Below are 15304 nucleotides of genomic sequence, written 5' to 3'. Positions count from 1 at the left end.
ATCTTGATCCCTCCACCAAACACATCTTTCCTTCCCTGCTTTCTGCAGGGGGCCACTCCCTCAATGTCTCTCTCAACAACTCAGTACCTACCCATGACTGCAAGAAATTATGCACTTGTGCCTACAACTCGCTCACCTCCGTTCAGGGCCCCAACACTCCTTTCAAGTGAGGCAAGACCACTTATAAATTAGGAGTCATCTACTGCATCCAGTATTCCCAATGTGGCCCACTCTACACCGGTGAGACTGGGAGATAGCTTCATTCAGCATCTTCACTCTGTCCACTGAAATAATAGGACAGCCATTTTAATTCCACAGCCCATTTCCTCACCAACATGTCTGCCCATGGCCTCATGCACTGTGAAACCAAGGCTACCCATATAATGAAGGACCACCACATTCTATCTCATCTGGGCACTCTCCAGATAGCATTAACAGACTTCTCCAATTTCTTTTATACCCCTCACCAGCCTTTTTATTGAAGCCCTTTTTCCTCAAGACATCCCTTCCGTCATTCTGTTTTCTCTTCTACCCACTCACATGCATCTACCTATGACTTGCTTACTACTACACCCCTCCCCCTGCTCCCTCTTCCCTCCCTCCACCTTTTTCTTCAGACACCTGCTTGTCTTTTACACATGCCTTGATGGAAGAGCTCAGGTGTGAAACTTTAATTACTTTTTACTTCACCTAGATGCCGAATGACCTGCTGAGGTTCTCCAGCACTTTAATACATTGCATCCCCCTCAGCACCGGCTGACTTTCTTGTTTAACTCCACGATGCTGTCCAACCCTGTTCTTTTGCACTCACTAGGCCAGATTTCATCTCCTGGCTCAACCTTCCAGCATGTACCCAGGCAATGAGGTTTGATTGCAGTGTGATGCGTATCTGTACACAGCAACTCAACGGCAAGTTGCATCAATTACATTTAGCACAGAACCTCATCTCACTGGAAACAGTCAGAAAATAAACAATTTGGCAACTCAGGTAATGCAACATGGTTTTATTGGAAATTCAGCACAAATGCAAGTCTAGCATTGGGCAACTGGACCTCATGACATTACTTCAGCTTCTTCTTGGGGCGCAGATTGTTTGTATGGCCACACTTGGTTTTACGGCAGTTGGATGCACGAGGATGCAGGCGGGCATAGCACCTGTGAGAAGGCAGACAGATCATCAATGTCTGTGCAATCGCACAGCTCAGTTTCAACCCTCAGGAAAAGCTTAACCATTCAATGCACATTAGAATTCACCCAAATTAGACAGCACTGTAAGCTGTGGGAACTGATCCTTAGCGACAGGTTAAAAAAACCCCACTGAATAGAGTGCACGAGTGCTCAAGGCCATTTCATTCATTTCTCATTGGTGAAAAGTTAGGATCTGGTAGACGAGACATACAAGTCTACACAAAATAAAAAGAGCATCCAGGTTATGACAAAATTTAGTTCATAACAACCCACAGTTCATGCCAGAAATGAAGAAAAACTGGGAAATTCACAAGGAGGTACAGGAATGGTGACCACTAGATGTCCTCATTGAGTGAGCAAGACTCAGCACTCCCAGGCCAGCTCCAGCCACCCCCTGTCTTACACCTTTGGTGGGAGAGGCAAGCAGGAATGCCTCACCCACTAACCCTAACCCAGCAGAAGCAAGGGGATACAAAAATAAATCGGCTCCTCTCTCAAGGAGACAGAACTCGAAGTGAAAATTGTCAAATGTGACCAGCTTAGCACAGTGGTTCTCAACCTTTTCTCCCCCACTCACATCTTCTTTGGCTTGGCTTCGCGGACGAAGATTTATGGAGGGGTACGTCCACGTCAGCTGCAGGCTTGTTGGTGACTGACAAGTCCGATGCGGGACAGGCAGACACGGTTGCAAGGGAAAATTGGTTGGTTGGGGTTGGGTTTTTCCTCCTTTGTCTTTTGTCAGTGAGGTGGGCTCTGTGGTCTTCTTCATAGGAGGTTGCTGCCCGCCTAACTGTGAGGTGCCAAGATGCACAGTTTGAGGCGATATCAGCCCACTGGCGGTAGTCAATGTGGCAGGCACTAAGAAATTTCTTTAAGCAGTCCTTGTACCTCTTCTTTGGTGCACCTGTCTCGGTGGCCAGTGGAGAGCTCGCCATATAACACGATCTTGGGAAGGCAATGGTCCTCCATTCTGGAGACGTGACCTACCCAGCACTCACATACCACCTAAGTAATCCCTTACCAATCACAGAGCACCTCTGGTATCCTATGCCAGTTACTTTGTGGTTAGTACGTGCCTGCCACATTGACCACCGCCAGTGGGCTGATATCGCCTCAAACAGTGCATCTTGGCGCCTCACAGTTCGGCAGGCAGCAACCTCCTTGGAAGAAGACCGCAGAGCCCACCTCACTGACAAAAGACAAAGGAGGAAAAACCCAACAGCCAACCCCAACCAACCAATTTTCCCTTGCAACCGCTGCAACCGTGTCTGCCTGTCCCGCATCGGACTTGTCAGCCACCAACGAGCCTGCAGCTGACGTGGACATTACCCCTCCATAAATCTTCGTCCACGAAGCCAAGCCAAAGAAGAGTAAGTGATTACTTAAGGTGGTATGCGAGTGGAAAGAAAAAGGTTGAGAACCACTGGGTTAGTGCAACGCCCTTAGAACACCAGCGACTTGGGTTCAAATCCAGCACTGGATTCTCTGTGCACTCCAGTTTCCTCCCACTGTTCAAAATATACAGTCATCTGGGTAGCGTGGGCCTGTTACTATACAATAAATTTAAATTTTAAAAATGTACGTTCCAGTTAGAACACTTTGAAAGAGCTCAGTTTGGGGAACTGCATCTCTGAAGTGAGTGGCTGCAGAACAGGCTCAACTCAAATTAAGAGCAGAGGGGCTAAAGGGAAGAGCTGCAAGGACAAGCCTAAAATTAAGTGGTTCAGTTATAACTTCACATTTCAAGTTGTTCAAAACTAGTTATGGAGCCTCAATCCAACCAGAACTGAATAAACCGTCTCCTATTGTGCAACAAGGAATTGCATCGCAGACCTCCCCCTCAAAACAGAGCAGTGGCTCACACACACAGCTAATAACCTGTAACAAGCCCCCATCTGACTACTTACTTGCGACAAATCATCTTGTCACAGTTGTACTTCTGAGCAAGGGCTCGGAGACTGGGTTCCATGGCACCACCTCTCAAGCGCAGGACGAGATGCAAAGTAGACTCTGAAATTGTAGCATGGGTCAGTCAGATTCAACTGTACACAGTAATGTTCTTCTATCCTACAGACTGATAAACATACCCTCAACTGAAGCACCTCAGTCAGCCTGATATAGTCACAATGGCAGAGCCAAGAGTCTATATCAAGTGGACCCCCCTCCCCCACTTTAAACCCACCTTTCTGGATATTGTAGTCAGAGAGAGTACGGCCATCTTCCAGCTGCTTCCCAGCAAAGATCAAGCGTTGCTGGTCTGGAGGGATCCCTGAAACAAAAAGTGGGGTTTACAAGAGTTGCAGAAGACATCCACTGCTCCAGGTTGCCCACCAAAACCAACTTTCACCTTTGTTGTAAATCGTGGGGTATTCTCCCCATTTCCCCTATTCTCACCACCACTTTTCCATAGCCAATAAACTACTCCACAAGTCACTTAAGCCAGGAGTTACAAACACCAACCACCTGAGTCACTGGAGTTGCTGTCAAGGATTTTAAATTTAGACAATACAGCATGGTAACAGACCCTTTCAGCCCGTGTGTCAGTGTCATCCAATTTATAACCAATTAACCTACAGCCCCAGTACATTTTGAACAGTGGAAAGAAATATGAACTCTTCCCCCCCCCCCCCAGGGAAATGGAGAGAACATACAATCTCCTTTTCAAACAATGCAGGATTCAAACCCCAGTCCTGATCGCGGGCACTGTAAAGGTATTGTGCTAACTGCTATGGCAACCATGCCCACAATCAGGACCAGGATTCGATTGTAAAAATTGGCAGGTTAATTCGTCACTAAATCGTTTCTATGTGAAGGCATTGATAAAATCTTAAGGGGGGGAAAAAAATCAATGAGATTGTGGGGAAGACTAACAATGGTATTAGTTAATGGCTAGCTACCACAGACCATGGACCAAATAAGCCCGTTTTCATAATCCACCTGGTTATTTATATGTTGACAATTCCACCCAACCAGTCTGTAACAGAAAGCAGGGGCACCTTCTCCAACTCCCACCTCCAATAGGAATTCCATCCCTCACCCTCCTTGTCCTGGATTTTGGCCTTCACATTTTCAATGGTGTCACTTGGTTCCACCTCAAGGGTGATGGTTTTCCCAGTCAGGGTCTTCACAAAAATCTGCATCTTCACTAGAGGGAGAGAGAGAGAGAAAGTAAATGAACATCTAAATTCTAGACTCTCACAATATGTAAGGATATATATATATATATTAAAAACAATGCTGGAGAAACTCAGCAAGTGAAATAACTCTTTTTTAATCGCAAAGATAACCAACATTTCACGCTTGATCCCTTCAATATAAGCAAAATATAGGAAGCTACCCAAACAAAGTAGTGGGGGTGGGGCCAAATGTTCATCAACATTTGCTAGGATTTAAATGGAGCTATTAAATGTGATTTCCTGAGGATGTTCTCTCGAGACCTCTTTCTGCTGCAATAGCATGGATCTCCCAGTGGCCACCCATTTCAATTCCCCATCCCACTCCCTTGCTGACATGTCTGTCCATGACCTTGTACACTGTCAGACTGAGACCACCCGCAAACTGGAGGACCACCTCATCTTCTGTCTGGCCACCCTCCAACCAAATGGCATTAATATCAACCTCCAGTTTCTGTTAAACAACCCCTCCCTTCCCTCTAGCTCTCACTCTCTCTTTTCCCTTAACCAACTTCTGGAACTCCCTCGCCAAATCTGTTCACCTTTCTAATTCGCTTTCCTCATTTGAGGGATGAGGAGGGGGAACCTCATTGAAACGTACTGAATTGAAAGGCCAGGATAGAATGGATATAGAAATTAGGTTTTCAGTTGGAGGAGTCTTGGACCAGAAGGCACCACCTCAGAATAAAAAGATGCCCTTTTCGATCAGAAATAAAATATTTCTTCAGCCAAAGTTGGGTGAATCTGTGGCAGGTTGATTCAGAATAAATTTTGTTGGTTTACAGTCAACTTTTATTAATGTACAAAGAAAAATGTTTATGTCCAGTTAGAAATGGGGGAAAATATAGTTGAAGAATAAATAGCACAACACATTCATTGTGGTCACCTCAACATTGCAGAAGAGGCACAGACTGGGAGATCACTTTGACGAGCACCTCAGCTCTGTCCACCACAATAGCGTGGATTGCCCAGTGGCCACTCATTTCAATACCCCCGCCCCCACTCCCATGCTGACAAGTCTGGTGGTCATGCACTGCCAGACTGAGACCACCCGTAAACTGGAGGAACACCACCTTCTTTCAGTCTGGGCACCCTCCAACTGGATGGAATTAACATACGACTTCTCTAGTTTCTGCTCGGCCACTCCCCATTCTCCCTCATCCCTATCTTCTTTCGTCCAGTTCTCCATCCCCTTTCTCTCTCCATTAACAGAGCCACCCCGAGGAGTCACGTGATGGAGTAGTGGCCGGACGGTGAACTCCAGCCCTCTCCAGAAAAGTCGGGAAAAACAAGAGAAAACACAAAGGCACAGAAATAAAAGTTACAGAAAAGTGAGTATAAAGGTGGAAAGAAGATGGCGACAAAAAAAGAAAAGTCGAAAGCAACGGTAAGAAGAGAGGAAGAGAAGACAAAGGAGGAAAAAGGTGAAGGCCTTACCTGTCCGAAGAGGCCCGCTGCGGAGAGAGAAACCCGCTCCCTCAGGTCGGTAAATAATGGACTACAAAAATGGCTCGCAGAGCCGAGCAAAAGTGCGCAACCGCGCATGCGCGAAACTTCGCGCATGCGCGATGCGAATGAAAAAAAACACACCGACGGGAGGGGGGACCAGCTGGGGAGTCGATCTCCACAGCCGGCAACGACAGCTGCAGAACACCTGCAGCAAGAAGAGACCACAGAAGACAATAGAAACAAGAAAGAAGAGGAGGAAAGGGCAACAAAGAAACAACAGATGGTCAACCCAGAGGAAGAAGAAGAGGAAGAGTATGGTGAAATAGAAGAAGAAAAGATAGGCAAGGTAAAGGATATACTTGCTCTTATTAAAGGATACATGGAGTCATTTAAAGAATGGCAAACATAGGAATTTAAGGATTTAAGAAAAAGAATAAACAACACAGAAGAGAAAATAATTAAAATGGAGATGACCTTAACAGAAATGGGAAAAAAAATGGACAAGATGGAAGAGCGGGCAGTAGCAGCAGAAATGGAGGTAGAAGACTTAAAAAAGAAATTGGAGAAATCTAATAAAAAAACTAAAGAGACACAAGAACTACTAGCTCAAAAAATAGATACAATGGAAAACCATAACAGAAGAAATAACATAAAGATAGTGGGCCTTAAGGAAGATGAAGAAGGCAAGAATATGAGGGAGTTTATAAAAGAGTGGATCCCTAAGACCCTAGGATGTCCAGAACTACAGCATGAAATGGAAATAGAAAGGGCACATAGAGTATTGGCCTCTAAACCACAACCACAACAAAAACCAAGATCTATTGTAGTAAAATTCCTAAGATATACTACAAGAGAAAAGGTACTGGAGAAGACAATGGAAAAAGTAAGAGAGGGCAACAAACCACTGGAGTATAAAGGGCAAAAAATCTTCATTTATCCAGATATAAGTTTTGAACTCCTAAAGAAGAGAAAAGAGTTCAATACAGCAAAGGCGATTTTATGGAAGAAAGGGTATAAATTTATACTAAAGCATCCAGCGGTATTGAAAATATTTATTCCAGGACAACAAAACAGACTATTCTCGGATCCAGAAGAAGCACCAAAATTTGCAGAACAATTACAAAAATAGACTGAGGGAGGAAGACGGGTAATGAGAGTTAAAATGATCACGACTGATATGTATGTGGGTAAAGACAAAAATAGACTGAGGGATGAAGACGGGTAATGAGAGTAAAAATGATCACGATTGATATGTATGCAGGTAAAGAGGTATAAGAGTGAATAGAGATAATGAGCATACATGAATGTATCTGTACTTAGAGGAAAATATAGATAGTATAGACAAGAATTAATAAGGGAAGGTAATGGAATAGAGAGAATAAGGAGGGAATTAAAAGAGGGACCTTTGTGACATATGAAAAGTGAAATCTTTTCTGGGGGAGGCGGGGTGGGGGGAAATAGCGGTCACTGCAAAATCAGTTGACGCTTGCGAGTGGATTCGCAAATCCAAATGGAGAGGGGAGATGTGGTTGTCCGACAAGGGATAAAGGACAACTCAGGAGGTGAAGGGGAGATTGGGGATAAATAAGATAGAAATAGGAGAATAAGGAAAATGTTAGATGTTGTAGGAATGTTGTCTTATAAAGAGTTGAAAATAAGAAAACAGAAATGGAAAAGGAGGAAAGGTAATGATGGAAAAACGGAAAGAGAAGATAAACAAAATATAAAAGGGCTACGCTGAACTATATGTCTTTAAATATTAATGGAATACATAACCAAATTAAAAGGAAGAAACTACCAAATTTAAATGAATAAATGTATTCAATTAGAAAAAATAACATATTGGTTAAGAAATAATATTGAAATATTCGAACAAGTATAGGAGCCTTACATTAAATACAATAGCGAAAACCTACCGGGGACAAACATTACCTAAGTTGATGGAAGGAGAAGGAAAGAAAAGAATGGACTCAGTAGAATTTCTGGTGTAATTTTGTTGAATGACAACATTGTCTGACTGGCTTAATGCAACCTAGATTGTATACCTAAAATGGATGAGAGGGGGGGGGGGTGGGGGGGTGGTTTGGGAGGAAAGGTGGGGGGGGGGAGAAAAAGTCACTGTATATGTGTGAAAAAGAAATAGTGTATATCATGGCTAATGTGATTTATGGTGTGAAAAATAAAAATAAAAAAAAACAGAGCCACCCCCCCCCCACGCCTGTTTGCTGGTGTGCCTTCCCTCCTGCCCATGAGACTATCCTCCTCCAATCCCTGCCCCTCCTCCCCACCATTTTGTTCAGGGCTCAGGGCGAAGCACAGAGTTTCTGCAGCATTTCGTGCTTTACTTCTATATACAGCCCATGCCCTACCCAGAAAAATCCCAACCTACAGCCCTCCGACCCAGGAGTGCCCACACAACACCCCACCCACTCGTGAGGATTCACCACCCTCCCCCTTTCCAAAAACCCCTGGTTATAATACCCCCATATCCATGCCGGCCCCAGGAGGAAGGGGCGATTCACCGTGGGCCGCAGTAAAAGTCGCCACCGCCCTCCATTTGTCTCCTGAAAGCCCTTCCCAGACCTCGGCAAACATCGACCTTCGGCATCTCCCCACGGCCTCAGGGGCCGCCATTCTCGGGGCCGAGGCCCGGCCCCCCCACCCCCACCCTTCAGGCCTCGTCACGGAGGCCCAGTCCGACCTCCATCTCCTCCAGGCCTAATGGAGGCTCAGCCCGACTCCCCCCCCCTCCCCCTATTCCGGGCCTCGTCACGAAGGCCCCAATCCAAGCTCTCCGCCCACCATCCTTCATCTCTCCCGGGCCTGCCCCTGCCTCCCCAACCCCCACACCGGGGAGACCAGCCTCGGCGCCCACTTCACGTTACCCACCGCTTCGCAGCCGCTCGCACACTGAAAGACAGAAGAAGCTCGTTGGAGACGGAAATAGTCTTGGTTCACGTGGTATTATTGCGTCATTTCCTTTCAAATCAGCGAGCCGCTAGGCGGGCGCCATCTTTGAGACTGGCAAATGCAAGCCAGTCTGGCCGTCATTTGGGTATCTAATCCCTTAACCAAGGAGCCTTTCCCCCCTTGGTCCCTTTATAGGCTGACTTGGAGAAATTAAGTCAAAAGGACTGTTCAAGATTCCATTATTGTCATGTAATAAATTTATAGAAATGAGAATCATCCTAACGAACAAGAAAATAGCAATTGACATCTGCCTTAGAACACCCAGCTGCTACATTCTTCCCATATTGATGTCTGGTTGTTAGTCACAGAGCATCACAGATGCAATGGAAAAAAAATCAATGCAGCAGAGATGTGGTTTGTCAGAAGAACACCATGCAGATCATATACGGATAGGGTAACAAACGAAGAAAGTCTACAAAGAATGGAAACAAAACGTACATTAAAGGAATCAGAATTCTTTGGGCACATCATGCAAAGTGATACATTGGAACATTTAGTTCCGACTGGAAAGCTGGAAGGAAAAAGAAGCAGAGGCAGGCAGGGAATGAAAATGATCGATGGATCATTAGAAACTGGGGAGGCAACAACTACAATTCAGGAAGGGGAGGGGTCAGAGACCATGATGGATGGAGAGACATAATCATCCATGCTGAACAGCAAGGCACTTAAACCAACCAATAAAACAGAAAATATGATATAACACAAAATTTCTTTTCATTTTCCAAAAGGCAGAAAAATATTTGCCATAGGAAGAAATTGCCCAGTGCCCCTTACAGTCAGAGAAAGAGAACTTCCCCCTCCCCCCCAGAATCACCAAATGTCCATGGTCTCGCCTCCAGTGCTCCTGTTGCCTCTCGCAGCCATCACAGTCTTCAGTTCAAATCTTCGGCAACCCGACTTCCAGATTCAATCAGAAAGCCCTCGGTGCCGCGGCACCTTCTCACGTCCTGGTTCCAATACCTGGTACCCCTTCAGCCAATCTCCAGCAGCATTCCGCAGCCTGGCGCAGTCGCCTGCAGTCTGCGTGGTTCCTCGCCTTGAGTCACCAACAGCCCACCACCTTCATGCTCTTCAGCCACAGAACCCTCCCTGGTCTGCAACCCCCGTGGGTCATCTCCTCCGCTTCTCCATCTCAGTTGGGGAGGAGGGGGGTGGTCTCCCTGTTTACTGGTGCCCTGAACTTGTCCTCCACTTCCCCTCAGTCTACAACCTCTCAAGGCCCCTGCTATTACCGGTGCCACTATCTTGGGCCCAGACACTGCAATCATGGGATTTTAAAATAAACCACCATCAGCTCCTTTAACAAGCTGCTTAAAGCCTGTACGGAACCGATGATAGTTGGACCCTGCAGGTAAGAGCTGTGTCTCCGCTCTCCACTCCCCGAGGGTCAAAACCAGCGGCAGCTCTACCTTTTTTTAGGGTTTTGTGTTTGGAAAGGGTTAACCACCATTTTACAGATATGATGTTACCTTTCAGCATGTTTCTAGGTGTGTGGCAGCCTGTAAAGCCTGTATTTTAATAGGGATAACATGTTGAGAAGAGGGGACTGGTTTCTTTTGCTAGAGGAAGTCAGGGGCTGAGCAGCATCAATGGGAAATAAAGAATGGTCGATGTTTCGAGCCAGACCCCTTCATTAAGACTAGGAATGTGGAAATAGAAGGCAGTGCAAAGAAGGCAGAGCCAGATTTAGACTTGGTGAGGCCTTAAGCTATATAAAGCTTGGAGGCCCCTTGCTAAAAAATTACAATACAAATTATTTTCAAATGAATGCATTTACTGATTACATATTTAACATTTGGTAGCTTGATCTCCATCATAGATTATAATATAGTGCAGCCTGGAATCAATACTTACATGTAATTTTTAAAATAGTTTTAACATACATTAATATCTTTTTGAGGCCTCTGTGATCTTGTGAAAAAGTGGAAAGGTTTTGGAATGAACTGAGTTTATTATTAGGGCAAATTATGAAGATAAAGGTACCAAAGGATCCAAGAATATTTTTACTAGCAGGTATTTATGACAAGGATAAAATTGAAATTGGACAAATACCAAGAAATTTTTTTTAAGTGTTGCAATAGCAACTGCAAAGAAATGTCTAGCGATATGATAGAGAAGTGTTATTAAGTAGATGGCATTTTTTCTTTGGCTTGGCTTCGCGGACGAAGATTTATGGAGGGGATAAAAAGTCCACGTCAGCTGCAAGCTCGTTTGTGGCTGACAAGTCCGATGCGGGACAGGCAGACACGATTGCAGCGGTTGCAGGGGAAAATTGGTTGGTTGGGGTTGGGTGTTGGGTTTTTCCTCCTTTGCCTTTTGTCAGTGAGGTGGGCTCTGCGGTCTTCTTCAAAGGAGGTTGCTGCCCGCCAAACTGTGAGGCGCCAAGATGCACGGTTTGAGGCGTTATCAGCCCAGTGGCGGTGGTCAATGTGGCAGGCACCAAGAGATTTCTTTAGGCAGTCCTTGTACCTTTTCTTTGGTGCACCTCTGTCACGGTGGCCAGTGGAGAGCTCGCCATATAACACGATCTTGGGAAGGCGATGGTCCTCCATTCTGGAGACGTGACCCATCCAGCGCAGCTGGATCTTCAGCAGCGTGGACTCGATGCTGTCGACCTCTGCCATCTCGAGTACTTCGACGTTAGGGATGTAAGCGCTCCAATGGATGTTGAGGATGGAGCGGAGACAACGCTGGTGGAAGTGTTCTAGGAGCCGTAGGTGGTGCCGGTAGAGGACCCATGATTCGGAGCCGAACAGGAGTGTGGGTATGACAACGGCTCTGTATACGCTTATCTTTGTGAGGTTTTTCAGTTGGTTGTTTTTCCAGACTCTTTTGTGTAGTCTTCCAAAGGCGCTATTTGCCTTGGCGAGTCTGTTGTCTATCTCATTGTCGATCCTTGCATCTGATGAAATGGTGCAGCCGAGATAGGTAAACTGGTTGACCTAGATGGCATAATGAGATGTGAAATTGTAGACCTTTGGAAAAAATTACATATATTTAAGGAATCGAGTTGAAAATTTTTATACTATTTGGAAACCATATGTGGATTTTATGGATAATTTTTCATCTACCTTATCCACTCTTAATTAGTAATTTTTAATAACAATTAATGATGGTCGATGACAATATTATTGTATATTAACTGGTAGGTGTTTCTTTTCTTACTTTTGGGTGGGGGGGATGAGGAGAAAATATATAAAAATACGTTTATTGTATCATTAGCTGTGGATATTTGATTAATGTTCTATTCATTTTTTTCCTGTAACAATGTAAACAATTAATTTTTTTTTAAATATATTTTTGAGGCCCTTGTGGATTGTGAGGCCCTTAGCTTGTTTAGCATATGCATAAATCTGGCACTGGGCCCATGTGCACAGTATAAGAATTGCCTGCAAACAGTGAACTTGGAGGAATGAGAAGTGAAAGTGGACTGTGAACCAAAGAACTTTTCTGAACTTACACATGCGCTGGGAAAAACCAGATTGGACTAAGATAGAGCTAGGTAAATAGGGGAGAAGATACCGGAACATATACTTTATAAGTGGGATGAAAAGCTGGTACGATATAAAGCTCACCAGTATTGCATCATTTACTCAATATATGGAAGAAGATTCATTTAGAGAGGAAAAAAACAAATTACCAAATACCAAAATTATTATTATTATTTTTTTTAAATTTTTCACACCATAAACCACATTAACCATGATACATACTTTTTCCTTTTCAAACATATACAGTGCCATTTTCTCCCCCCCTCCCTCCTCCCATCCCACCCTCCCTACCTCCCCCCTCCTGTCCATTTAAAGTACAAAATCTAGGATACATTAAACCAGTCAAACAATGTTGTCATTCAATAAAAATAAACAAGAAATTCCACTGAGTCAATTCTTTTCATTTCCTTCTCCTTTCGTTAATTTAGGTAATGATTGTCCCCGGTAGGTTTTCGCTATTGTGTTTAATGTAAGGCTCCCATATTTGTTCAAATATTTCAATATTATTTCTTAAACTATACGTTATTTTTTCTAATGGAATACATTTATTCATTTCTATATACCATTGTTGTATTTTCAAATTATCTTCCAATTTCCAGGTTGACATAATACATTTTTTTGCTACGGCTAGAGCTATCTTAACAAATCTTTTTTGTGCATCCTCCAAATCAATTCCAAATTCTTTGTTTTTTATGTTACTTAGGAGGAAGATCTCTGGATTCTTTGGTATATTGTTTTCTGTAATTTTATTTAATATTTGGTTTAGATCTTCCCAAAATTTTTCTACTTTCTCACATGTCCAGATTGCATGAATTGTTGTTCCCATTTCTTTTTTACATCGAAAACATCTATCAGATACTGTTGGGTCCCATTTATTTAACTTTTGAGGTGTAATGTATAGCCTGTGTATCCAGTTATATTGTATCATACGTAACCTCATATTTATTGTATTTCTCATCGTTCCAGAACATAACTTCTCCCATGTTTCCTTTTTTATCTTTATATTTAAATCTTGTTCCCATTTTTGTTTAGTTTTACCATTTGTTTCCTCATTCTCCTTTTCTTGCAGTTTAATATACATATTTGTTATAAATCTTTTGATTATCATTGTATCTGTAATCACATATTCAAAGTTACTTCCCTCTGGTAAACTCAGACTGCTTCCTAATTTGTCCTTCAAGTAGGATCTCAATTGGTAATATGCCAGCACTGTATCTTGAGTTATATTGTATTTATCTTTCATTTGTTCAAAGGATAATAATCTATTTCCTGAAAAACAATTTTCTATTCTTTTGATCCCTTTTTTCTCCCATTCTCTAAAGGAAAGGTTATCTATTGTAAAAGGGAGTAACTTATTTTGCGTCAATATTAGTTTTGGTAATTGATAATTTGTTTTATTTCTTTCTACATGAACCTTCTTCCAAATATTGAGTAGATGATGTAATACTGGAGAACTTCTATGTTGTACCAATTTTTCATCCCATTTATATAATATGTGTTCAGGTATCTTTTCCCTTATTTTATCTAATTCTAATCTAGTCCAATCTGGCTTTTCCCTTGTTTGATAAAAATCTGATAGGTATCTTAATTGTGCGGCTCTATAATAATTTTTAAAGTTTGGCAGTTGTAAGCCTCCTTTTTTATACCATTCTGTTAATTTATCTAGTGCTATCCTCGGTTTCCCCCCTTTCCATAAAAATTTCCTTATTATTTTCTTTAACTCCTTGAAGAATTTCTCTGTCAAGTGTATTGGCAATGCCTGAAATAGGTATAATATCCTTGGAAAAATGTTCATTTTAATACAGTTTATCCTTCCTATTAGTGTTAGTGGTACCAAAATTATTATTGACGCAAAATCAGCTAATCCCTTTTACAATAAATAACCTTTCCTTTAGAGAATGAGAGAGAAAAGGAATTAAAAGAATAGAAAATTGTTTTTTTGGAAATAATTTATTAACATTTGAACAATTGAAGTACAAATATGGAATAACTCATGGTACAATGTTCGCATATCATCAACTACTTGAAGGATAAATTGGGAAGCAGTCTGAGTTTACCAGAAGGAAGCAGCTTTGAATATGTGATTATAGACACAATGATAATTAAAAGATTTATAACCAACATGTACATCAAGCTGAAAGATAAGGAAAATGATGAAATAAGCTATAAACCCAAACAAAAGTGGGAAAAGGATTTAAACATAAAGATAAAAAATGAAACATGGGAAAAGTTATGTTCTGGAACTATGAAGAATATAATAAACACAGGGTTATGCATGATGCAGTATAATTGGTTACACAGGGTATATATCACGCCCCAAAAGTTAAAAAAATGGGATCCAACATTATCAGATAGATATTTTCACTGTAAGGAGGAAATGGGAACAACAGTACATGCAATTTGGGCATGTGAGAAAGTGAGAAAGTTTTGGGAAAATCTAAATCAGATATTAAATAAAATCACTAAAAACAACATACCAAAAAATCCAGAGATCTAAGTAATATAAGTAAGGAATTAGGCCTCAAACTGGATGAAGTGCAAAAAAGATTTATTATGATAGCCTTAGCTGTAGCAAAAAAATGTATAACGTCAACTTGGAAATCAGAAGAGAGCCTGAGAATACAGCAATGGTACATGGAAATAAATAAATATATTCCATTGGAAAAAAATAACATATAATTAAAAAAATAAAGTCACATTATTTGAACAAATTTGGGAACCGTACATGGAACATAACAGAAAGGGCTTGCCTCGGAACTCCCTAAAATGATAAGAAGACAAAATGACTTGATCCAGTGCGTAAAAGTAGATGACACATTTTTCTTGTTTATTTTTCATTGTGTGATGACATTGTTTAATGGCTTTATTGTATTGTATATGTTGAATGTTTATTGGTTTTGGAGGGGGGTGGGAAGGGGGGAGGAAAGGTAGGGGGAAAAAAAGGGGAGAAAATGCCACTATGTATACTTAAGAGGAAAATGTTTGTATGCATTTTGGTTGATATGGTTCACAGTGTGAAAAATAAAAAAAAAT

General features: G+C 42.3%; 1 protein-coding gene across 1 annotated transcript; it reads right to left on the bottom strand.

Annotated features, from left to right (window-relative positions):
- Positions 1-989: 989 nt before the first annotated feature.
- uba52 (ubiquitin A-52 residue ribosomal protein fusion product 1) lies at positions 990-8804 on the bottom strand. The gene is made up of 5 exons (XM_069927798.1): positions 8700-8804; positions 4226-4333; positions 3371-3457; positions 3096-3198; positions 990-1155 (listed from the first exon to the last, which is right to left on the bottom strand). Exons 2-5 carry the CDS (start codon positions 4326-4328, stop codon positions 1062-1064), a joined length of 387 nt encoding a protein of 128 aa, XP_069783899.1. The 5' UTR covers positions 4329-4333; positions 8700-8804; the 3' UTR covers positions 990-1061.
- Between the last annotated feature and the right edge of the window lie 6500 nt (positions 8805-15304).

This window comes from Narcine bancroftii, chromosome 3 (genome assembly GCF_036971445.1).
Source record: "Narcine bancroftii isolate sNarBan1 chromosome 3, sNarBan1.hap1, whole genome shotgun sequence".
Classification (NCBI taxonomy): Eukaryota; Metazoa; Chordata; class Chondrichthyes; order Torpediniformes; family Narcinidae; genus Narcine; species Narcine bancroftii.
This window is presented reverse-complemented; position numbering and strand designations above follow the sequence as displayed.

Coding starts and splice junctions, on each gene's coding strand:
- uba52 (XM_069927798.1), bottom strand. CDS start 4,328: ATGCAGATTTTTGTGAAGACCCTGACTGGGAAAACCATCACCCTTGAG. Junction 3,199..3,370: donor TGACTACAATATCCAGAAAG/GTGGGTTTAAAG, acceptor CTACAATTTCAG/AGTCTACTTTGCATCTCGTC. Junction 1,156..3,095: donor GACAAGATGATTTGTCGCAA/GTAAGTAGTCAG, acceptor GCCTTCTCACAG/GTGCTATGCCCGCCTGCATC.